Raw genomic sequence first — 24,881 nt, forward strand, 5'->3', positions numbered from 1 at the left:
GCTCACAGCAGCCCTCTGACAGGTAAAGATCACCCCCATTTTACAGATGGGGAAAGGAGGCACAAAGATGTCCAATAACTTGCCAAAATTGTACAATAAGGAAGTGGCAGAGCAAGAACTTGAATCCAGGCTACTTGGTTCCAGCATTGGTGTGCTCAAGTGCTGCCCTCCACAGCCTTCCCTGGACAGAACAAAAAAAGCAGCCTTCTCCCCCATGCCTGTGAGCCCAGCCAGATGGCAACAGTCCTGCATGGACCAGATCGACTGCACCAGAGTTGCTCCTTGGAGGAAGCTTGTGAGCAGGTGGGGGAAAGAACTGCCATCCAGGTCCAGAGGGCTGAGGGGACCAGAACAAGGTCACATGGCAACCAAGCCAGTCACATCCTGACTGGGGAATGGCCTTGCTCTGACCACAAGGTGGGGGAGCCCAGTCTCCCTGGGGCTGGACAGGCCATCCTTCTCCAGGTGGGACCACTCCTCAAGTCACGAAGGGGATCAGGGGTAAGGCAGCCCAGTGTCAGGAAAGAGCAGGTACTGGGTTAAGAGCTGAAAGACCCTGGCTTTTCCTGTGATGCCCAGTGCCCCTCCTGAGTCCCCGGAGCTAACCCAGGCCTCTGAAGACCGTTCTAGAGAAGACAACACACACTAAGGGGACAGGTGGGAGGAGGGCGTGCCAGCGCTGACATGCTGCCCTCACCCTTCCCGCACACCCTCTTCCCCAGCCAGGAGGACCTAGGCTGCCGGAGTGAGAACGGTGCGGCAGCTTGTCCCCCTGTTGTCACTTCCTCTCCCAAGCTGGCAGAGCGAAGGCTGTGATCACGCCTCAGCGCACCGTCCAATGAGGCCCATCGGGGTGACCTCCCAGGGAGAGGATGTGTGCAGGACACTTTCGAGCAGATATGCCTCAAAGGAAGGCCTTCCTGCCTCTGGGGAGCCTCCAGGCCAGGGGGACAGGGACACAGCAGCTGCCCTCCCGAGTCTCCAATCTGATGGGGAACGACAGCTCCTGTGTCCAGTTTCCAGTTAATCTGGGGCAACACCTACTTTCCTGCTGGGACAGCCCCCAAGTTGGCAGTTACATAGCACTCCAGACTCAACCTGAGTCAAAGGTAGAAGCAAGCTCTTTTGAGAGGACCGTGGATGCCGGGGGATAACAGAGGAAGCAAGGTGGAATGGAGACTTGAGGCTGGATGCTGGACGGGAGGAGGAAGATGGGAAGGCCAGAGCCTGGATACTGGGGAACATGGTCGACGACAGTGCTCTTGGCTTCAGCTTCAAAAGGAGAACATTTGGGTATGGAGTGGTGGGGACTCACGGCTCCTACTGTTTTCCTTGAGTTTTTTCCTCTTCTTGAGATTTCTTGCTTCAATCCTAGCCATTGACATCACACTGACCACAGTAGAATAGCAGAATATGTCCTTTAAGGCTCTGGTTCAAGTGTGAACTGAAACCTCTTCCCCTGATGATCTGGCCCCATGGAGACCAGCTGGAACTTTCAGAGGCTTTATTAAACAATATTTGTCGAATGAATAAATACTAAGGGAGAACAGAAGGGTATTAATGTATTATATCCATAAGGCTTAAAAATAGCCCAACTCACGGAGTCGAGGTTTCTGAGTCCACCCTGCCAAGGCTTGGCAGGCTCCGGCCTGGCCTGGGCCAGCACCTTCTGCCTTCACAGAGAGAAGCCAGTTGAGGGCCAGCACCAAGTTGGGGGAAGGGGGCTCCTTGCTAGACCCCAAGAAACCACATGGTCCCTCTGCAGCCTACCCAGGTCACCCCCTTTCACCTCCCTCGCCAGGTGGATAACACCTCTTGAGTTCACAGGGGCATTGCTTTTCCTGGGTGGAAGCAGAAGTGCCCCCGTTTCTTAAGCCAGGCCAATTCAGGAGAAGTTAGAACCATGCCTGCTCCTACCCAGACTGGTTTGGGGGAGCTCAAACCTGAGCTTACACAGCCTGTGCTGGTCTCAGTATAAACACAAAACCAACACTGACAGCTTCAGTTTCAGGAGCCTGGTACTCTGTCCCCAAGGGCCTGGTTTGCCTTACTCCCTGCTTGGCAGTCAACTCACCATGCCAGAAGCATGGGCTGCACAGGCTGCTTCACACAGTTTGTGCCCACCCTTGTGGGAGAAACGCTCTACAAGCCCAGGTCCCCAGAGTGATGTAAGGGCAGCCCCTACTCTGTCAACATTCCCCCTCCCATTATATGCCCCCTTCTGCATTGGACTTCCAGAGCTGTGTTGTTGCAGGTAATTAAAGGGTTTTAATTAAATTAGGATCCCATCTGGCTGGGACCAGTCAAGCCCTTAATGACGATTGTACGTCACCAACCTCAGAATGTGGACAGGGACTCAAACGCGTGGGGACTAAATTTGGGGATGAGGGGCCTTTCAGACAGGGATACAGGATCCTTCTGGGCTTCTCAGGGGCCCCCTGCAATGCGGCAGCAACTTGTTAAACCCGCCAAATCGTGGCTGTGCCCCTCAATGTCAGAGAGGGGTCAGAATACCAGAGCTTTCCTGAGTTCCTTCCTGCCCGTGAGTTGATAAAACCTCTTGGAAGGGTGGAAAGATATGTGAGCATTTTCTCATTTCTACAGATGAGATCCATAGACGTGAAGCCCTCAACCACATCCAGTGAATAAAGTGGGGCTAGACCTAACTGCTAGAAATGGAGACCCAGTAAGATAAAATTTTGATTTTTCTCTTACATGAAAGTCTGAAGGTAGGAGCCTAGGATGGGTATGATATTTCTTTTTTAAAATTATTTATGTTATTTATTTGGCTGCGCTGGATCTTCATTGCTGTGTAGGCTTTCCTCTAGTTTTGGTGAGCGGGGGCTCCTCTAGTTGCGGCGAGTGGGCTTCTCGTTGCAGTGGCTTGTTGTGGAGCACAGGCTCTAGGGCATGCAGGCTTCGGCAGTTGCAGCATGTGGGCTCCAGAGCACAGGCTCAGTAGTTGTGGCACATGGGCTTAGTTGCTCTGCTTTGTGGCATGTGGGATCTTCCTGGACCAGGGATCGAACCTGTGTCTCCTGCATTGATGGGCAGAGTCTCTAGCTCTGAGCCACTAGAGAAGCTCCTGATATGATATTTCTATTCCACAAAATTTTCAGGAATCAGCATCTTCTTCCAGCTCATTGGTCAGCCACTTCTAGGGTATGGCTCTTATCCCTCTTGGTCTAAGATGACAGAGTTTCAGCAATCACATATATATTCTAAGAAGCAGGACAGAGGATGAAATAAAGAAGGGGCAAAGTCTTAAGATTTTTGGAAGTTGCCAAATAACTGGCTTACATGTCACTTGCTAGATCTAAGTCACGTGGCCACATCTAGGTACAAGAGAGGCAGTGAAATGAAGTTTTTTTTTTTTTTCAGGCCTCCAACTGCCCAGCTAAAAATGGAGAATTCCATTACTATTAATATGTAGAAAGGGGAAATAGATATTAATGGTCCCTGCCACATGCTTTATGGGCAAGTCTCCTACCTCCAGCCTGGGACCTTGTCACTTCTCCACACTAGTAGTAAGGCTGAAGTGAACACAAACCCATATCCAGAAACAAACAGGAGAAAGTAACATTTGTTGAGCAACTCATTTAATCTTCCCAACAATGTTCCAAGGAAGGTAGACCCCTAGATACTCACATAAGGAGGCTCTGGGAGATTATGTCATTTGTCCAGGGCACCCAGCTAGTAAACTGCAGACTCAGAGTGGGCTCCAGATGCATCTTGCTGCGACTGTCCTGCTGGCAGTTCATTGGTAGCCTCTGTGGTTCAGAAGGTGCTAGTCTGTTCCCTTGAGACCATCTCGCCACGTGGCTCTGAGATGAGCTGGGAGGCTTTGAACGAGACACCTTGGCTTGGATTGTTATCAGGCCAGCCTTTGAGTTTGGCAGACCAACAGGAAAGCAGGCTCCCGTGGAACCAGAACCAGGTGCCCAGCTGAGTGCCAGTCTCCTGTGGCATCGTGCCTTGGCAATTGCGGCAGCCGCCTCCCCAGGACTTTGGTATAATGGGCAAGTGCTGCCCGCAGCCGATCTTGGCTCCAAATAGCGGGGCTGGTGGTCCCTCTCCTCACACATCACCCAGCCCCTGGTTTTCCTGGTGGTACCAGAGGACTCAGAGCCTTTGGAAGTAACATTCCTCTCTCCTATTCCCAACCTTGACATTGGATCACTTCCCAGCACAGAGCAACTGGTTCATTGCGTCTCCCACAACCCCCTACATATTCCCACTTGATAACCCAGAACCTTGGTCACTCCACCCCCAAACACACCTTTCCCCAGATTCCCTACCCACCTACCACCTCATGCATCTCTGAGCAATGGGCCTCACCACAGAAGTCTGACATATGCAAGGTCATCAGCATTCCAGCCAAGGATGGGAAAGAGGGTGACTCAGTTCCTGCTTGCTCATCCCTGGGAAGAGGGTAAGGAGGGAGGATGGAGAGAGGAGGGAGGAGGGACCCAGGCACCCATTTGCTTTTGCCTTAAGCTTCACCAAAAGGAAGACTCACCATCGCAGCCAGTTGACACGTATACCCTCTTATTAGCTTCACAGACCGCTGGGAAGATTCACCCCATTAGAGATGGGGATGCTGAGGCCCAGGAGGGGATGCTTGCCCAGATGTGCAAGCACCAGGATGAGGGCAGAGGCCACCTCCAGCTGTTCCAACACTTAAAAAAGAGCAAGCTTTCCCTGCTGCGTCGATACTGCATTTCTTGTTCTCAGAGAGACTCCAGGCTGATGAGGGAGGCACAGATCCTCGTGTCAGAGCTCTTCAGTCTGACCTGGGAGGTACAGACCCTGGCCCCAGGGGCTCCCCAGGCTGGTGGGGATTTACAAGTCATGTCTCCAAAGAGCCCCCAGTCTGGAAGGCTTGTCCCAGAGGCTTCACTCAAATGGAGGCGATAAGGCCCCTGACTTTGACTGGCTCCCCAGCCAAGTTGAGCAGATTGGAGAGCAGGGCCGCAAGAACAGCAGGCAGGGAGGCAAGGTAGGCACCTAGAGCTTCTCTCTGGGGCAGGAGACAGGTTTGTTCCTGAAGAATTTGCTCTCCTGTGAGTTTTGAATTGCCTGACTGGTCCAAGCAGTTGCTGGGAACTGAGGGTTCATCTCATCTCCTTGGCAGATGCCCTAGGCGTTGCTCATCAAGGAGGCAAAGGTTGGCACCTTCATAGCCAGATGTTTAGTGTCCTACCCTTTGTGGGGATCGGGAGGGTGGGCAGAAGTGTCTGGTGATGGCAAGAGCAGTAGGGCTCAAGGACTATTCCCAAAGAATTATGATTCAGGAAGAAATTTGTTAGCAAGATCTTAACTGAGAGGAGCCGCCAGTTACTGGGAAGGTGGAAAAGGAGGGATGCGGCAGCAGAGTGTGCGCACGGGTGAAATGAAGTTATTAAAATGAACCCACCCCCTGTGCAGGCAGAATGTGTGCCAGGCAGGCCAGCCCTCCAGCTGTCGGCAGCATCTGGCTCTCTGCAGGAGGAGAGGAGCCAGAGGGGTTGGGTCAGAGTGCCCCCAGCCCTGCTGACAATTCAGCCAGGCTGGACGGGGGAGGAGCCCAGCACAGCCACAGGGCTGTGGGAGCTGCTCAGGGTCGGTGTCCAGTGTGTGTCCACAGGTGGAACAATGCACCAGAATCCAGCAAGCCCAGACCCCAAAGGGCAAGGCCGGGCCCCTATCCCCAGGGTGGGAAGGGAGTGGGAGGCATGGAGGAGCTCTCAAATTTTTGCTGAGGAGAGATGCCCTGGGAAGCACAGTGCAGTGGGTGGGTGAAGAGGCTGGGATGGGAGCATGGGCTCTGGTCACTTGCCCTTCCTGGGTCACTTCCTACATGCTGGGGTGGCGACAGCAAGGTTGCTTCTATGGCCCCACAAGCTCTGCTTTGTGCTGTGAGGGCACTAGTCCGTGCTGAGTGCTGCTGGGCAAGGGAGATAGGCTGGGGGTGGCCAGAGCACCCTAAGACTCTCCTCACTCTGGCTACCTGGCTGCAAGGGATGCAGAGGGCCTGCGTGCCGCCTTCCCAGGAGAGCAGACCTCGAGTGTTCTCCAGAGAGGGCACCAGGATCTTGGCTCCTGCCTTCCCCTCATGGAGCCCCAAAGGGCCCAGCTGACTCCCAGATGAGGTGCCCTCCTGTGGGCTGGAGCATGGGGATGACCGCTTCCAACCCCCTACTGTCCTCCCCCCACACCCCAGCCTGTTCCTCCCCAAGCGTGTTAGACTGAAAACCCAATACCCCTGATTCGCTGATGGGACCCTTCCCAGGAGACTTCCGCAGGAGGAGCCACTGGAAATCACAACTAGGAGAGAGCCTTGGCAGTGTCTCCTCGTCTCAGGGAACCAGAGCCAGAAAGGGACTCGGAGGACATGTGTGAGGCCCTCAAAGTGTGGTCCCTGGGCTGGGAGCATCAATACCTACCTCGGCACTTGCTACTCGTTAGAAAGGCAAACCCTGAGGCTGCGCTCCAGACCTGCTGATTTGGAAACTCTGGGGTAGAACTCAGAAATCTGTGCTTTAACAACTCTCTTGGTTCAGAAGCCCACTCACATTTGAGAACCTCTGGGCTGGGCAAGCTCCTCATTTTATAGAGAAGAATGAAAAGTGAACCAGAGAGGACAATGGACTTGCCCAAAGCCACAGAGCAAATATTGACAGAGCATTGGTTCCCCAGTGGGCCCACCCAAATGGCAACCCAGGAAGGTGACCAGGATCACACACCCTATGTGGCCCACCCGCCTACTAGTTCTTCCTCCCCAGGTGCTTGGCAAATGCCAGGCCCACCCGCTACCAGGCCCACACAGCATTGGCCCAGCTTCCGGGGCTAGACAGGGGCGGGGAGGGAAGCCCTGGAACATCAGCTCCAGCAGCTGTTGGAGCCCCACAGCTCTGGCTTCAGGAAATGTCCTGCTGTCATCTGAGAGACACTGGCCAGACACCGGGCACCTGGGGCCCTCCCCCTACCCCTCTGTCCCCAACAACTCGGAGTCCAATATCCAGGAAAGCTTTATTCCCTGCTCGGTGAACACAAGTCTGCACACACAAGTCGACCATCAGGTGATTTCACAACCCCCACCCCCCACCCCCACCCCCACAGACAGACACTACGGGACAGTTCCAGCACACCCACCACAGTGTGACCTCACCCACCCCAAGCTGCTGACGGCCCCACAAGCCACGAGGGAGGCAGCATCTTTATCCAGGCGAGCCCTGGGCTGATGGGCGAGGCTGGCTGTGGAAGGCTCACTTGCTGGATAAGGTCGCTCCCAGAGGAGCCAGCAGGGGCAGGACGGGGGAGGAACACGCGGCTCACGGGTGACTTCCACCCGTGGCCTTGGTGCTGGGAGAATCGCAATCGTCCTCGTCTCAGTTTACAGACAGAGGGGTACTTCAGCTCGAGGGTGGGGTGGGGAGCAATGGCAAGAGAAGCGATTTTGGAAAGGGGAGGCCTGGCTAGGGGCAGGTTCCCTCTCTGCCAAAATATCAAAGACTCCAAGGGTCACCACTTCCGCCTCAAGCCGAGCTCAGACCACAGTCCAGGATGGGGGCTCAGGGCTGCCCCCTGGGTGGGGCTGGAGAGTTCCTGCTACTGGCTGCCAGGAAGCCGCAGCTTGACCATCCTGCAGCGCTCACTCGGTGACCACACTGATGAAATAATCCTCTCCTTGTTGCTCTTCTTTCTCAGGATGGCAAGGAGGAAGCCAAGATTTTAGGCTCCTCTCAAGAACTGTATTGGTCTGCCTGCCCCAGGGGCTTCCTGGACCTGGCATCTTTCTGTCGCTCAGTGGGGAAGCCCTGTGAGGCCACCCAGAGAACTCACTCCTCGGCCAGTGCTCCTGTGTCCTGCTCACTCCACAGCCTCAGGTTGGGGCCAGCACCTGCGACCCCTTCCCCACCACCTGAGACCCGGTTCTGGCCACACTTGGCCTCTCCTCCTCTCCACCCCGGAGCTCCCTGTCTGAGGCCCCTTCCCTTCCCTGCCCAGTATCCAGACAGATGGCTTCCTGTGTGGGCAGGCCTGTCCTTCCAGCCCTGGCCTGCCCTGGGTCACCCAGAGGGGTAGTAGGGAGTATCGCTGTGGTAGTTGTAATCCGGGCACACCTTCTGGACTAGCCTGTAGTCCGTGCTGTAGAAGGCAATGTAGACGCAGACGACTTTGAAGGGCTGGGAGCAGCTCCAGGTGGCTGAGCTCTGAGCGTGGTCTCGGGAGCAGGTCTTGGCTGGGTCGTGGGTGCAGAGCGAAATCCGGCGGCCCCGTTCCACCTTCTCCCACTCCATCCGGCAGTTGAAGATTTTGGAAGCCTTGGCTTCAATGAAGATCTGCTGCTCTTGGTGGAACTCTACAGCTTTACTGGGGGGCACGAGGCTGATGGAGATATTGCCCTGGCCCGTGGCATTGTGTCGGAAGTGGACACTGAAGGTCCCGTTGCCATGGTCCACGATCTTCCCCGTGACCAGCAGGTTCAGGGCTACCGTCTTGATGTTGGAGTAGAAATCACCCCAGCCAAAGATTTTCTTCACTTTGGCTGACGGCGGGGAGCTGTGGTTTGGGCGACTGGGGGGCTGCCCAAGGACCCCCCAGGCCTCCCCAGGTGGAGCCAGCAGTCCTAGGAGAGTAGAGTTGGCCATGTGGCGGGACTTAGGGGACATGTGGCCCCGCTTTCGAGGCATCCGGGGCCGGGCCTGGCTCTCAGAGTCATCATGCTCAGGGTCCTCTGAGCCTGGCGGACCGTCTTCCTGGCCGCAGATGACCTGTGGAGGCAGTTGGGAGGAGAGTGAGCCCCTGGGCCCTCAGAAGACTCAGGAATTCCGGCCCACCACTCCTTACCACCAGCACCATCTCTCTGCCCCTCCCTTCCACTCTGACTTGGGGCCAAGGGGCCCTGGCACATTGCCCACTTGCACTGGGGACTGGGTTTGCATTCCGGCCTGTGTCATGGTTCCATCGCATGTTCTGACACTCAAGTCACCCCTAGCTCCTCGCGCCACTGTGCTGACTCGGGCCACTATTCGGGGTCTGGAAGGATACTGGAGAATTCTCTCCAGGGACCAAGGCAGCAGAGGTACACGGCTTCTACTCTTAAGAAAGCTCCAAGTCTGATGGGGGAGGCCCAGCTCCTGTTCTTGGGAGAGCCTTCATCAGACCGCAGAAGTACACCCTTCTGTTGACAGAGCAGTTGTTGTCTAGGAGAGATACAGTCTCTGCCTCTGTGATATTCCCAGGCTAATGGGGGCGGTACACTGTCTGCCTTCAAAGAGCCCCAAGTCAGGTAGGGGTGCCCCATCTCTCTGCTGAGAGAGCCCCTCATTGACAGGGGAGGTACAGCCCTTGCCTTTGGGAACTTTCTAGTCTGCTGAATGAGACACCATTCCTACACTGGGAGAGTTTCTACCCTCAGAGGCAAAGAGAACCAACAGATGATGGAAAAGAAAACAGAACCCAATGAAGTTCTATCTCAAGTCCAAATGCAGTTTAGGTTTTAATGGGAGAATTTGAGGGAGACCTGGGTGAGTTCCATAACCAGGATGACCAAACTCCACTGATGATAACATGCCAGGGCACGACATACTAGGAGACAGGAGTTCTTATTATTCCCATTTCACAGATGGGGACACCAGACTCACAGTTTACATCACTACAAGACTAAGTCCTTCAGGGTCAGTCCTCCTAATCCACCATATTCCCAGGCTCTCAGACCAGATGGGTCCTTCTACGGAAGTTTTATCCAAACCCTACCCTCATCTGGGCTCTCTGGAAAGCTCTGCGGAGGCTCGGTTGGCCTCTGCCACATCTGCTCTACTGACAGGCCACATCTGGGGAGGCTTCTTGAAGGAGCTGTGGGGAAGGCCAGCAGGACAGCATGACAAGCTCAAACACAGGACAGCTCAGGAGGGCACCAGGGAATGGACCAGTTTCCCTGAGGACAGCTGCCTGGCATGGGTATGCTCAGCTTCTCAAGAAAGACCCTCTGTGTCTCATGACCGGCACCTGGTGCACCAGCTCACAGCTGGGCAGCATCTGGAGTTGCTGGGACCTGGGATAAGGATGCAGAATGCCTGAGGCTGCCGTATGCACGGCTACAAAGGGGTTCGCGGTCTCCATGTCCCCTGTTCTGGCCCCGGCCATGTCTGCGGTTGTGCGCTGTGTCCCCGCCTGCCAGGACCCAAGGGTGGGGCAGAGGGACAGCAGGAGGGGAGGGCCGCGGGGCTGGGGTCAAGGCAGAAGACGTGTGCGTGTACTTAACCCTGGGGGGGGGGGGGGTGCGGTCACAGCTGAATGGCTGGAGGAGGAAGAGAAGGGCCCTAGGGAGAGATGTGACAAGGGAAGGGTTCTTCCACACAATGGCAAAGGGGATTATTGTTTTGAGGAGACGGGCAGACCCAGATGTGGGTCTGAGGCTTCTCCACGACAGGATTGGTAGGCGGCGGTCGGTCGGAGGGGATTCGCGCCCTGGGGTCTGGTGTGGATTCCCCGCGTCCTGGGCCGCCAGGAAGGCGCGAGCGAGCGCACGGGGAGCGGGCTTCGGGCGCTCCGCTCAGCTGCCGCGAGCGCCCGGGGCGGGAGCCGCCTGCCCAGGTCCTGTGGGGCTCGGGCTGCGCGCAGCCGGGAGAGGAGAGGAAAACAACAGGCGAGGAGGGAGGGAGCGGCGGGGAAGGCGGGAGCGAGGGACGCGGGGGCCACCCCGCCTGGGCCGGCTAGTGCGCTGGGGGCCCCAGAGCGCGGGGCCCTCCGGGTCCCCGCGCGTCCCCGAGGTCAGCGAGAGCCCATGCCCCCTACCCTGGCAGGTCGTCAGCTCCACAGCCACCCTCCACCACCCTTCCGCACGGCCCGGGGCCTGGGAAGAGGTCGAGTGAGCCTTGCGACGTCTGCGGGCATTTTCCCTCGTGCCCGTCGCACCTCCCGCCACCAGCGGCCGAGTAGGTGGGCCAGCCCAGCACCCTCTCCCCGCCCCTGTTAACCCTTCCTCTACAGTCTCCGGCCTCGGGCCCGCCCTCTCCCCCAGCCTCGAGGCTTCTCCTCCATCCCCGGGATGTTGGGGGGAAGGGAGAAAGTTTTCGGGCTCGGAAGCTTCCCGCGCTCTCCCCCAGTCCTCCCGGCCCCCGCCCCTCCGCGCCGCTCCCCGCGGATCGCTCACCAGATAGAGGCTGCCCTGCACTAGGAACACGAAGCAGCAGCGAGTCAGTTGCATCTTTCTCCTTTGCTCCCGTGCCCCTTCCTCGCGTCTGTTCCCTTCAGGGTCCCAGGCCCTTCCTCGCCCCTGCTCGCTCCTTCAGGCGCGCCGTCCCATGCTCCAGTCGCCCGGCCCCGGCGGCCCTTCGCGCGGCCAGCCGCCCGGGACCGACCCCGCCCCCTCCGGTCCAGCTGTGCGGCCGCCGCCCCCCTCCCCTGGGCCAGCTGCGCGCGGCGCGGCCCCCTCTCGCCGCCCCAGATGTGCGCCCCGAGCGCCTCGAAGGGCCCCGGCTGCGCGGCGGCTCCGCGGCTCCAGATATGCCCCCTCGGCTCCAGCGGCGCCGCTCTCGCCCAGATGTGTTGGGGACCCGCGCGCGCGCTCGCCCCAGAGCGAATTCCCCCGGCCAGACGGCCCCTCCCGCCCCTCCGCGGCGCGCCCCCTGGCGGACGCCCCTGGCCGCGCCAAGCCCCGCCGCCGCTCCCCGCGCTGCCTCCCGCCAGACTGGAGCGCTCCTGGCGCCCAGGCGGCTCCCGCTTCCTCGTCCCTCCCACCACCGGCGGCGGCGGCGGCGGCAGGTACTGTGAGCCCAGCCGGTACCTCCGGAGTTAACTCCTCCCCTGCCGGCCCGCAACCCGGGGATTTAGGACGCAGGGGGCAGGATTTGGGGGCGGAGTGTACTCCGCGAGGCAGGGAGAGGGTGGTGACCTCGGGGATAGGGACCCTACCAATTCCAACCCTGAGCAGGGCCTCTGTTCCTGCTAAGGAGCACTGAGAATCTGCTGCCCTGCCCTGAACCCCAAGAGACCTGGGATTTGAAAAGATTATTTTCCCCAAACCCCACTGCAAGACAGCCAGAAAAGAAGGTCTTCCTTATTGTAACCTGTCTCCACAGCCCAAAGTCCACTTCTCTCTGCAAGATTTGCTTTTATACTGGGGGAAGTTCTTCTGGGTGTCTAGCCTGTACTCCTTTGGTTATAATGTCAATTCCTATCCTCTTCTGCTTTACTCAGAGGGACTGGGACAAGCCTCCCCACCTCCCCCCAGTACCTTTCAGTCCAGTCACTGTGACAGGAAACTTGACTGGAGTCTTGGGATGAAAAGGCAGCTAGGGGCCAGGCTGGATTTCTGGGGCTGGGGTCAAGGGTAAGCCTCCCGAGAAGCTGAGGCGTGAGGTGAGCAAGGCCCCTGGAGGCCTTACCTCCAATCTTCACTCTGCCCTTCCTGTGATCCAGGGAGTCGCAGGCTGGGATGGGGCTCCTATGCCAGCAGGGTCTCTGTCTCTGGTTTCTGCAAACCTCCAGGGCAAGAAGGAAGAAAAAGACCCTCATTCGAGATTGCAAAGTGGGGCCCATCCCCCATCGCCCCCATCTCCACGTTGTCTTCCTGGAATTGCAGGGCCCCTTTAGTCCTTAGAAAAATCAAAGGTCAAGTCCCAGAACCCAGCACTTCTCAGAGGCTGTGAGGCTGAGGAAGTACATCAGCATTTGGAGTGGCCCCAGCCTGGCCTTGGCCCATGGGGCAGGGTGGGTGGGCACTGTGCTGTGGCCCTTGAGGCCCAGCTTGGTCTCTGGCTGCAGCCCCCAGCACGCACCCAGCCTCCTCCCCCACCATCTGCCAGGCGGGTGCATGGGGAATGCAGATGAATCTTAATATCAGCCTGGGCCAAGTGCGATGAGGGAGACAGATTCTGCAGAACCCAGACAGCGTCACAGGGCCCCCTGCATTCCCCAGGCACCCTGGGCAGTACCGGAGACAGCAGGCCTTCTCTGGTGGTGGTGGGGGGTGTGCCTGTCTAATCAAAGACCACCCCCCACCCCACCAAAGCCAGGGGAGGAAGGAACAGATAAATCTTTGTCTGGCCTCTGAGCCTCTGGTCAGGCTGGGAGGAAGAAGCTGTCGGCCTGAGCGTGGGCAGCTAGTTCCGGCGCTCAGCTAGGCAGAGGCGTAGCTGGGCCCACTCCTTGTCCATCTCCAGAAGGTCCTGTCCCCAGGAGAGCAGTGTGACCCAGCAGAAAGAGCACAGATTTTCAGGCCAGACAGTCCTGGATTCCATTCCAGGCCTGGCTGTGTGACCTTGGGCAGGTTGCTTTGGTTCTCTGAAGCCAGTTTCCTGATCTGTTGTTGCAAGAACGAAATGAGACAGAATGTGCAAGCAAAGCAGGCACAATGGCTGGCGGGCAGTCATGGCGTGCAATAAAGAGAAGCTCTTTTCTACTGCCCACACATTTGCTCTGGCTGAGCCTCCTGCCAGGCTTGCCCTCACTGCCCTCTCAGCCCTTCCTGACTCTCACTTCCTTCAAGTTTGCACTCCGCATTCATCCATCAACCACTGGCCAAGCCTGCCCTTGGTGCCAGGCACCAGGCCAGGGGTTGGGATACACAGATGAATGGAACTCCGTCCCCGCCCTCAAGGATCTCACTGGCTAGTGTGGAACCGAGACATGAAAATCAATGATTGTAACTCAGCGTGGTGAGTAGAAAGATCCTTCCAGCAGTCAGTATGGATACGCCGAGGACCCTGTGGGTGTGGGTGGAGAGGGATGGCTTCCCAGAGGAGGTGGTGCCAAAGGACGAATGAATGGTCTAAGATCTGGAGGCTAGAACCGGAAGCAGTTTGCTGTTACTGGAGCTCACAGGGGAGGGGAGGAAGTTGGAGCAGGAAGCTGGGAGCAGCTGACCCAAGGTCTTTCCTGTGGGTCAAGGGGGTTAGGACCTTGAAAACACTTTGAAGGGTTTTAAGGGGGGCTGGTAATTATAGTCAGATTTGCATTTTAGAACGTTTTGGAGAATTCACAGGAAAGAGGAAAGACTAGCGCTCTGGAGGGAACCAGTTAGGGGATAAATGCAATCTGGGGTGAGAGAGAGGGGGAGACTGGAAACATGCTGGGGAGGCAGATCAGGACTGAGTTGTTGCTGAAATGAGGAAAGGAGACAGGGAGTCAAGTCTGATACCCGAGTGTCTGGCTTGGGCAATAGGCAGGATGCTGTTTGAGGTGGGCGCTACCGGCGGTGGGGAGGCAGGTTGGTTCCAGGGCGATGGGGATTGGCTTTGGTCAAGTCAAGTCTGGGTGCTGTCAGCCACCCTTTCAAAGGCAGAACAGAGTCTAGCCTGGGGTACTGGGAGTGTGGATGTGCAAGTAGAACAAGGGGCTTGGATGGATTTAAGGGGTGGGCAGAGGAAGAGCAGCTCCCGAAAGACCCCAGGCAGAAGCTGGCAGCCAGGGGAAAGGAGGGTTTGTGGGCTGATCCCAGAAGCAACAGAAGCAGTGGGGCTCTCACATGAGTGTGCCAAGCTGAGGTAACTACACAGGCAGGTCCCACTCCAGGGTCAGCAGATGGGAGCTCAGGACCATGCATTTTTGCCCCTTTCCTCTGGACTTTGATACACTGGTGTGTGGGGAATGTCAAGCAAGAGGGAATGAGCAGCAGCTCACAGGAGCAGACCTGGCATAAAAGAGGCTATAGGGTTTGGCAGAGGGTCCTCTGGGAACTGGACCCAACACTGTTTCTTCCAGCTGCTAGCAGGATGGGAAGACAGACCACAAATTCAGTGAACTCTGTGCACAGCTGTGCTGGAGGTAACCCCAGATGTGTCTGCCATTCAGGGTCACCTCTCCATATCCCTAACCCTCTCACCCACCACACCCTGCATACAGCAGATGCTCAGTGAAGAGGGTAGAACTCAATGTGCTAGTCCTGCCCTTTGGCCCCCAGGCTCCTTGGTGCCTGCTTGCACCCTGGGTGTGGGTTGGCTGGGCCTTTGCCTGGTGCTTCTGATGCTCTCACTTGCTTCAGTCTCACCTTTGGAAGAGTCCTGTCTGTATCCCTCCCCTCCTCTCTGCCACTCCAGTGCTGCAGTAAAGGAAAAAACACAGGGGTGCCTGATCAGTGCTTATTGAATGAATAGGAAATGGGGCTCCTGATGGTTTGAAAGGCAGAGAATGGATGCCCTTGAGCCAGCTGGAGCGGAGAGGTCACGGGAGAGGCAGAAGTGGGAGTAGATCATTGTTGCTAACAATCTCTGCTGTTTACCTGGAAATTTGCAATTTTTGAGTGTTAGGATAGAATGCTATTAGAGGAAACCAGGGGAGCCCAGAGGGAAACCCTAATTCTAATGAGGGGGCCAAGGATGAATCCTAGAGAAACTAGTTTTATGATATGTGCATCAGCTGAGGTGGGAGAAGGAAAGAACCTTCCAGGCAGAGGAAGCAACTCATGCAAAGGCCAGAGATGAAAGAAAGGCTGGGAATGGGGTTCTGATGAGGACAGGATGAAAGACTCATTTGTTCCACAAATAGTTATCGGATGTCTTTTATGTTGGGTCCTGGGCTGGGTGTGGGGGTACAGCTGTGATTGAGAGATGGCAGCCCTTCCAGTGGAGAATTTGGGCTCTGGGAGAGCCAGAGACTAAATAGCTAAGCATATGAAAACACAAGCTCTGAGATGTTGGCAAGAGGTGTGAAGGAAGAAGACCAGCCAGTTCTGAGTGAGAGAGAAACTAAGGAGGGGTCCCAGTTTCCCTGGAATTGGGCAGGGGGAGCTCTGTGAGATGTGACGTTTCAGCTGGGATCGGAAAGGTGAGGAGGCCTCACCAGCTATCAAGCTAGGGAGGGGCCTTCCAGGCAGAGGGAACAGCGCATGCTAAGACTCAGAGCCTAGGAAGAGTTTGGTGCTTTGAAGGAGCTGAAGGCAGTGAAGGAGTGGGGAGTGAGAAGAGGGCAGAGAGACGGGCAAGGCCTGGATGGGCCCAGAGCCTTATAGGGCTGGTGAAAGGTTTGGACTTTGTCCTATGATTAAGATGTTTTGTATTACAAACTTTTAATTTACAAGTTTTAAACAGGGAGCAGACATACACTTTAGAATGATCATTAGAAAGATCACTCTGCTGACAGTAGATTTAAGAGAGTGGGTCCTAGGACCCACTAGGAGGTGCTAGTGGCCTGAGTTAGGGCAGATCCCCTGGGGATGGGGAGGAGGGGATGGTCCTGAAAGACTTTTAAGTAGTGGGATGAAGAGGAGTTAGGCTCTAGGAGAGTGGCTGAGGAGTCAGAGATGCCCCCAGCTTTCTAGCCCAGGGACACAAGATGAAGGGCAGGTTTGCAGGAGGATGCAGTGCCCTGCCCTGGACCGGTGGTGTTAAGTGCTTCAGGTGCTCAGGTACAGCGAAGAGCTGGGTGCAGGGTGAAGGTCCCTCTGGAAGGTTCAGACTGGGAGGTGTGCAAACCTCGAGTTATTAGAGGTGAGAGTGTGAGGGACTCCCGAAGGACAGACAGTGAGGGTACACAATGGGCTGCCAGGGCCAGTCATGTAGGGAGGAGTGATCACAGAGCGGGAACAGGGGAGCCAGGAATCCCCTGGCCCCAGAGGCCTGAGGGAAGCTGCCCCCTAACATCCCACACTGTGCCTGCCTCTTTGAGGGGTCATTTTGTCTGTGCCCCGGCCTCTCGTGGGACTCTCCACCCAGGAGGGCTGTACACCTCCCATGGGTGCTGTCTTGAGAGGAAAGGGTAAGATCGTGGGGTCCAGGATCCCTGGATTAGGGCCTGGCCCTGAGATTGGCTGTGTGGGTGATCTTGGGAGAACATCTTGTCTTCTAGGGGGGCTGGCACTGCCTGTCTAGGGAGCTGGCACTGCCCCTCTCTCCAGGTGAGGACTGTGAGAGTGAGAACATCTGGCTCCCAGTGGGCACATAGTACCTTGGTCTTTTGTCTGCACTGAGCTGGTGGAAAGAGCTTTGTAAACAGTGAAGCACTTGAACATAAGGAGTCTGCCTGTGCTCCTTTCATGGTACAAACCAGTATGCTTGGAGGTGAGAAGCAAGGGGAAGAAAACAGGCCCTGGGCCGCTAGACCGCAGGGCACCTGGCAGGGACCCCACCCCTGGCACCAGGTCAGCTGTTCTCCACCTGTCGGCTGGACCCAGGTCGCCGTGGTCGGCGCCAGCTCCCACCGGGAGGATGCGGAGACAGCGCGGGCGTGTCGAGTGGGACGCGAGTGGGGTCAGCGCGCCGCCTGGTGGTCACTTGGGGCGCCGCCTGGGGGCGCTTTGCCCCGCCGGGAAGATGACGCCGCACCGCCCGCTGTGCTGCTCCCTCTGTCCCTCTGGCGCCCAAGCGCTTGGTGGAAACTCCTGAAGCCAAGGGAGGGCCTGTCCGGCTCGGAGACGTTGTTGAGCAATCGAGCTCTCGAGCCAGACTGCCTGGGTCCCAATTCTTCATTGGCCACCGTGTCTTGGGTAAATGCCTTCACCTCTCTGCCCAGCCTCTTCATGGGGATAGTTAACAGTGCACGTATAAGCTTGTTGGGAGCAGCGTCTGGCGCACAGAAAGTGCTCAGTAAGTGCCACCTGTCCTTATGTTTGCGTGCGGTTGCTCATCAGGTGTTCACGTCGCTGTCGGATCAGGAGCTTTGCGGGGAGGCCGCTCTGGGGTCGCGACTGAGTCAGGGAGAGGGGTCGTCCACCTGGGCGCAGAAAGGGAACCTCGAGTTCTTTGTTGTGAAAGGGTCAGCATACCACCCGTAAGTGAACAATTCCTACTTTCTTTTCACGGCAGGGGCGCAGGGTGGGCGGAGAGGCGGAGCGCCCCCAGGTTCCAAGGCTCACACGCACCCTGGCGCTCCAGTTCGCCTCCACTCCAGGTCACAGCGGCCAGAATTCCGGGACACGGGGTCCAGAGCACCCAATGGCAGCCCTCCGGAGGTCGAGGCGTCCTTCCTGCAGGGTTCCTGGCACCCGGCACGGAGCTGGCGGGGCCCGCTGTGCACCAGGCGTCCAGAGGGCCTGGCTGCGCCTTCCATTTCCAGACCGATGGTGACGCCTAGCGGCGGAAGGAAGGACTGCCGGAACCTCCCCTCCATTCAAGGAACTCCTGTCTAAACTCTTGGGCACCCCTAGGTGGGAGCGCGGGGGAGTGGCGGGCAGTGTTGGGGGGGCAGTGAGATGGGGAGCAGACACTATCGGGGTGATCCCAGAGGTGAAGGGTTCCCAGAGCAGCGCTTACCTGGGTTCTGTTGTGGAGATGGGATCAAAACCTTCCAATTATTAATCTGATTAAATGTGGGGCAGGGGTCCAGGGGCCCTCAGGAAGGGGCAGGGTTGGAGTGGGAGCCAAATTCAGAGAATTCAGGAGGAAGACTTCCATAGTATTCTCCTTCCACCCCATTTGGGGTCATCACTGTTCCCCTCCAGTGCCCCAGCCCTTCCCAGATTTCAATGTAGGGCGGTGCGTTGGGAGATGAGTCTGGGACTGGCCACAGCCTGAAAGGGGCCTCAGTCGGGCAGCTCCCAGGAAGGGTCAGCGCAGCGGTGAAGAGGCAGCAGGAAGGACGCCATGGGGGTGCTTCCTGAGTGCCCACGCCTGACTCGCAAGACTCTGCTGCCTTTCAGGCTTGGAGGGAGGGGACTGACTTAGGCCCAAAGACATAACTTACTCACCCTTGAATGTCAGACCCTGAATCAGCCAACTCTGGATGTGGGATTTCACAGACTGCCAACCCCAAGTATACAGACTCATACTCCTCACACCCTGGACCATGGTCTTGCCTCCCGTGTTGCTCCTTCCTTGAAGGGCCCCACCATCTACCTCACTAGAATCTTGGGGCCAGCCTCACCTCCAGTCTCTCTTCCTGATGTCCAGTTGCATCTCCTCCAACTCACTGGAGGCTTCAGGACTCCATCCTTGCTCACTGGGACCACAGCAGCCTGGGAGGGTCTCTCCCAGTCATTCCTTACCTATCCCATAGTCAAAGGAAAGATGCAAACCAGATGATCTTCTGTTTCATATCCTTGGAGGACTTCCTACAGCCTCAAACGAGCCAAGGGATATTGAGAACATTCATGAAATGGTACCCAAATTCTCTCATTTAATCGCACAACCTAGTGGGGTAGGTATTATTGCCACATTTTACAGATGGGAAAACAGACTTCAGGAGATAAGGTGGCTTCCCCAGAGATCCATAGCTAATACTCTGCAGAGCTGGGGTTTGGACCCAGGCGGCCCATTCTTTTACTCAGCACACCAGTGTGCCCTGATGTGAAGTATTTGTTGTGTTGGCTGGGATATCCTTTTTTTTTTTAAATAGTACAGATGAACAATTTTAGTTTTTGTAGAAATATTTCCTTTTAAGGCTTTTTCTTCTATTTTATTTATAGCAAGGGATACTGGTTTCCCATTTATGGAGGTGATACAAAGTGACTCTTTAAAATGAATTTATTTTAGGGAAAAAGATTAGCTAACTGAAAGTCACTCAGAAGGCTCTTTTTGACCCCATGGATATATACAGTCCATGGAATTCTCCAGGCCAGAATAATGGGGTGGGTAGCCGTTCCCTTCTCCAAAGGATCTTCCCGACCCAGGGATCGAACCCAGGTGTCCTGCATTGCAGGCAGATTCTTTACTGTCTGAGCCACCTGGGAAGCCCAAGAATACTGGAGTGGGTAGCCTATCCCTTCTCCAAGGGATCTTCCTGACCCAGGAACCAAACTGGGGTCTCCTGCTTTGCGGGCAGATTCTTTACCAGCTGAGCTACAAGGGAAGCCCAGCTGAAAGCAAAGTAGTAAGCATATGACAGACCAGGTAGAATGTGGAGATGGGATATGAGAGTCGGCGCACTTGCTGCCACACTGTGCTTCTCAGGAGAAAAGGCAGACATGCTGCAGCACACTTGTGAGCATTCTGGCCCCGCTTGTTACCAACGAGGGTTCTTGACCTCCTTAATCAATAGAAATTGACCAGAGGCCAGACAAGAATTTCAGGCTAGGCTTTACTGGGGCTCTGCTGCAGCAAGGGGGAACGAGAACAAGTAACAGGTCTCCCTGCTTGCTTGCTTACCTAGGAAAGGTAAGCTGGTTCCTTACATGTGGTGAGGGTAGGAGTGTGTCCAGGGATCAGACCTGAGGGGTGGCTTAGGGGCTTGCTTTCCCCTTTGGTGGTGTGTTCAAGGGGCATGCATAGTACCCTGCTTTTGCCCTTGCTCTGGGCTCGTCAAAAGTGGCAATTGGGTTTTTTGGTCTTTTTATACCTTGTCCATAGTTTGTCCCAACTATGCATGCACGTAGTTATTTTTTGTCCCTTATAGTCTCTGTGTGTTGTCCAGATGCAAGCATGGCATCAAAGGGTCCCAGGTCCTAGGTCCCAGTCTGTCTTACACTTACCATGCCAGCCTGCCCCTTGCTTTCTCTTCTCCACCAGCACCACCTTTCCGGGGCCTCTGAACCATTTGCATCTCCCCAAACATACCAAGCTTTGCCTCGCCCTGGTGCCTTTGTACACACTGTTCATGCCACCTGGCAGCTCCTTCCTCCATGACTGCCTGGTGAACACCTGCTTGCCACTGGACCCTTCAGCCTCCTCAGTGTCATTCCCTTCTTGAAGATTTCGGAAATGAAATTGATGCCTCTCCCATCAGGCTTCCCTCAGTTACTTGGCCTTACTTTGTTCTCCCTTCTCTTCCCAGAAGACAGGGGCAGTCTTCTTTGGTCCAGTGCCTAGCACTCAGGAGGAGCGCGATATGTGAGTGTATGGTTTGAATGAATGATTCCCATAGGAGGTCAGGTGGGGGGTAAGGGAGGTCAAGTGGGGATAAGGGTGATTCCAGCTGGGAGGAGTGGGGCAGGGGGTTACAGCTTTCCAGGAGAAGGTGGGTGTGGGTTCTTGAGCTGGATGTAGATGACAGCTTGGAGAACAGTCTCCCAGACACAGATCTAAGGCTCTATATGGCAACTTATATTCTGTTAATGAGGAATGGCCAGTTAGTGGGAAAGTCTGTATACTTAATAAATGATGCTGCCATATCGATGGTCCATCTGGAAGAAAATAAAGCCACATTCTCCCCTCTCACCTGACACCACCTGCAAAATAGATCCCTGATGGGTTAAAGTCTTAGAGTAAAAAATAAAAACTAAAAATATTAGGAGAAAAATTAGAAGAATAATTTTTTAACTTTGCAGGGACAGGAGATCTGGAAGTCTTACAAAAGAGAGAGTTTTTTTTTTTTTTTTAATAGAAGAACATTTTTCTGGGTGACATATGTTTCCATAAACAAAATAGAAAGGCCAACAACAGACTTTAAAAAATACTATTAGCACAGCCAAAATAAAAAAAAATACTGTTGCCACACATGTGTAACAGACATTAACAGGGTTAATATCCTTACTGTGAAAAAAATTTATAAGCCAATAAGAAAAAAGCAAAAAATAAAAGAGTGGGCAGAAGTAGAAACAAGCAGTTGACAGAAATGTGAAAAGAGATTTAGCTTCAGAAGGTGTCAGGGAAATACAATTTAAAATAATGAGACAAACATTTTTAAAATTTATTTTTATTAAAATCTAGTTGGTTTTCAATGTTGTGTTAATTTCTGCTGTACAGCAACGTGATTCAGCTATACATGTATATATAATATATAGTCCTTTTCATATTCTTTTTCATTATGGTTTATCACAGGATATTGCCCATAGTTCTCAGTGCTATACAATAAGGACCTTGTTGTTTATCCATTCTATATTTAATAGTTTGCATCTGCAAATCCCAGATTCCCAATTCATCTCTCCCCCACCCTCTTGGCAACCACAAATCTGTTCTCTATGTCTGTGAGTTTGTTTCTGTTTTGTAGATAAGTTTATTTGTGCCATATTTTAGATTTTACATATCAGTTCAGTTCAGTCGCTCAATTCATGTGCAACTTCTTGCGACCCCATGGACTGCGGCACGCCAGGCTTCCCTGTCCATCACCAACTTCCGGAGTTTGCTCAAACTCATGTCCATCAAGTTGGTGATGCCATCCAACCATCTCATCCTCTGTTGTCCCCTTCTCCTCCTGCCTTCAATCTTTCCCAGCATCAAGGTCTATTCCAATGAGTCAGTCCTTCACATCAGGTAGCCAAAGTATTGGAGTTTCAACTTCAGCATCAGTCCTTCCAATGAATATTCAGGACTGATCTCCTTTAGAATGGACTGGTTGGCTCTCCCTGCAGTCCAAGAGACTCTCAAGAGTCTTCTCCAGCACCACAGTTCAAAAGCATCCATTCTTTGGCGCTCAGCTTTCTTTATAGTTTTTACACATAAGTGATATCACATGGTATTTGTCATTGTGACTTAGTATGATAATCTCTAGGTCCATCCATGTTGCTACAAATGGCATTATTTCATTCCTTTTTATGTCCAAGTAGTATTCCATCTTCTTTATCCATCCATCTGTTGGTAGGCATTTAGGCTGTTTCCGTGTCTTGTCTATTGCGAATAGTGCTGCTATGAACATAGGGATGTATGTTTCTCTTTGAGTATAGTTTAGTCAAGAGATATGCCCAGGAATGGGATCGCTGGATCATATGATAGTTCTATTTATAGTTTTTTGAGGAACATCCATACATTTTTCCATAGTGACTGCACCAGTTTACGCTCACACCAACAATGTAGGAGGGTTCTCTTTACTCCAAATCCTCCCCAGCATTTGTTATTTCTAGATTTTTTTAATGATGACCATTCTGACCATGTGAGGTGGCACCTCATTGTAGTTTTGATTTGCATTTCTCTAATAATTAGCAAGACTGAGTATTTTTTCATGTGACTGTTGGCCATCTATATGTCTTCTTTGGAGAAATCTCTCTTTAGGTCTTCTGCCCATTTTTTGATTGGGTTGCTCATGTTTTTTGTTGTTGCGAGTTGCATGAACTGTTTGTATATTTGGAAATTAAGCCCTTGTTAGTTGCATGAGATACATATTTTTAAACTAGTACAGTTTTTTCAGAATAGTTTTAGATTTACAGAAAAAATTAAGCAGATAGTACAGACAGTTCCCATAGATATCCCTTGCCCTACCCCATACACAGTTTCCCCTAATATTTACAACTTATATTAGCATGATACATCTGTTACAATTAAAGAAACAATAGTAAGATTTCCCTGGTGGTCCAGTGGCTAAGATTATCTGCTCCTAATGCAGGAGACCCAGGTTTGATCCCTGGTCAAGGAACTAGATCCCACATGCTGCAACTAAAGATACCAATAGTGATGTACTATCGTTACACAAATGTTATTCACTCAGTCGTGTCCGACTCTTCGTGCCCCCATGGACTGCAGCCCACCAGGCTCCTCTTCCATGGAATTCTCCAGACAAGAATACCGGAGTGGAAAGCCATTCTCTTCTCCAAGGAATCTTCCCAACCTAAGGATTGAACCCAGGTCTCCTGCATTGCAGATGGATTATTTACTGTCTGAGTTACCTATACTGATATATTATTGTTAACAAAAGTCAATACTTGCATTCAGATTTTTACCATGTTTTGTCCCAGGATCCCATTTGGGATACCTCATTACATTTAGTCTCAGATTGTTCTTATTTTTTATGACTTGACAGTTTGAGGAGTATGATCAGGTTTTTTTTTTTTTTTTTTTTGTAGGATACCCTTCTGCTGGACTTCGTCTGATCTTTTTCTTATAGATTGGGCCTATGCATTTTTGGGAGGTTGACCACAGAGGTGAAGTGCCATTCTCATCACATCATATCAAGGATACGTATGTAATTGTTTAGTCGCTAAGTTGTGTCCAACTCTTTTGAGACCCTATGGACTGTTACCTGTCAGGCTCCCTTGTCCATGGGATTTCCCAGGCAAGAATACTGGAATGGATTGCCATTTCCTTCTCCAGGGAATCTTCCCAATCCAGGCATTAAACTCACATCTCCTGCATTGACAGGTAGATTCTTTACCACTGAGCCACCAGGTAAGCCCACGTATATAATAGAGAAGAACAAATTTGACTCCATATTGGATCTCTTTGTTTTACTTTATACCTCTGTATTCTATTGTTTTTGCTATAAGTTAATCCCTGAAAGGATGTTGCCTATAACTTAAAATATACATAATGGCTCATCTCTGGGAACCCTGCCTCCCAGGGCTGAGCATGAAGCTAAAATACGTTGTTTCGTTCTCAGGTAGTATCCTGGCCAGGTCTATCTGTGAATGGCTGAAGGAAAGAAGAAATTAACACATCCTCTCCAGGGTCTGGCTAGAACCAGGCATCATTTGGAGCAACTTATTCCTGTTTTTATTTCCTCACCTTCCCTTCTCTATTCTAGCATCCATAGTTCTTTGGGACACTAGTCTGCCATCTTGGTCTGCTGGCTTTCCAGGTAAAGTTGCTGTTACTTGCCCCAACAGCTCATTGATTTACTGGCCTGTTGTGCAGTGAACAGACTGAGCCAATATGGACTCAGAAACAAATAATGTCAACGTGCCTTATGACAGCTGATGTTGACCTGGATCACCTGGTTGCAGTATGTTTGTCAGGCTTTTTCTCTGTAGTTATCCCTCACTCCCTAGCCTGCCTCTTCCATGCTCTACTCTTTAAAAGGATGTCGTTATGTACAGCCCACAGTTAAGGAGGGAGGGATTATATGCCCCTCTTCGAGGATGAACTGACTGCACCATTTACTTGGAATTCTTCTTCCCCCGTTTATTAACTTATTCAATCATTTATTAAAACCACTGTGGACTCATGTATATTTTCTGCTTTGGCTTGTAATCCAATACTACTTTTATTCATTTTGTTGTTTAAATCCCTGTGTTGTATTTTTTTTACCCCTTGGATTGGAAAAATTAAGAGACTGATTAACAACCAGGGCTGTGGCACCTGTGGGGTGCTGGCTGCTCGGTGTGAACTGCTGTCCTTTTGGAACTGGAATTGCATTTTCTGACAGAGCACTGGAAG

The 24,881-nt window shown here is 53.5% G+C and overlaps 1 protein-coding gene and 1 long non-coding RNA gene across 3 annotated transcripts; one reads left to right on the forward strand and one right to left on the reverse strand.

Moving 5' to 3' along the window:
- Nucleotides 1-7,093: 7,093 nt before the first annotated feature.
- On the reverse strand, nucleotides 7,094-11,400 carry NXPH3 (neurexophilin 3). 2 transcript variants are annotated; one of them, XM_055396742.2, is made up of 2 exons: nucleotides 11,141-11,400; nucleotides 7,094-8,756 (listed from the first exon to the last, which is right to left on the reverse strand). In XM_055396742.2, exons 1-2 carry the CDS (start codon nucleotides 11,192-11,194, stop codon nucleotides 8,052-8,054), a joined length of 759 nt encoding a protein of 252 aa, XP_055252717.1. In that variant the 5' UTR covers nucleotides 11,195-11,400; the 3' UTR covers nucleotides 7,094-8,051. The 2 variants fall into 2 exon arrangements, with proteins under 2 accessions (XP_055252717.1, XP_055252726.1); XM_055396751.2 differs by lacking the exon at nucleotides 11,141-11,400 and adding an exon at nucleotides 10,783-10,876.
- A 9,224-nt stretch (nucleotides 11,401-20,624) lies between these two features.
- Nucleotides 20,625-24,669, forward strand: LOC148774719 (uncharacterized). The gene is made up of 3 exons (XR_016035408.1): nucleotides 20,625-20,687; nucleotides 23,573-23,687; nucleotides 24,106-24,669. It is a non-coding gene; the product is annotated as an uncharacterized LOC148774719 (long non-coding RNA).
- Nucleotides 24,670-24,881: the final 212 nt, after the last annotated feature.

Source organism: Moschus berezovskii, chromosome 20 (assembly GCF_049115385.1).
Source record: "Moschus berezovskii isolate FMDL1 chromosome 20, NW_MosBer_1.0, whole genome shotgun sequence".
In the NCBI taxonomy this organism is placed as follows: domain Eukaryota; kingdom Metazoa; phylum Chordata; class Mammalia; order Artiodactyla; family Moschidae; genus Moschus; species Moschus berezovskii.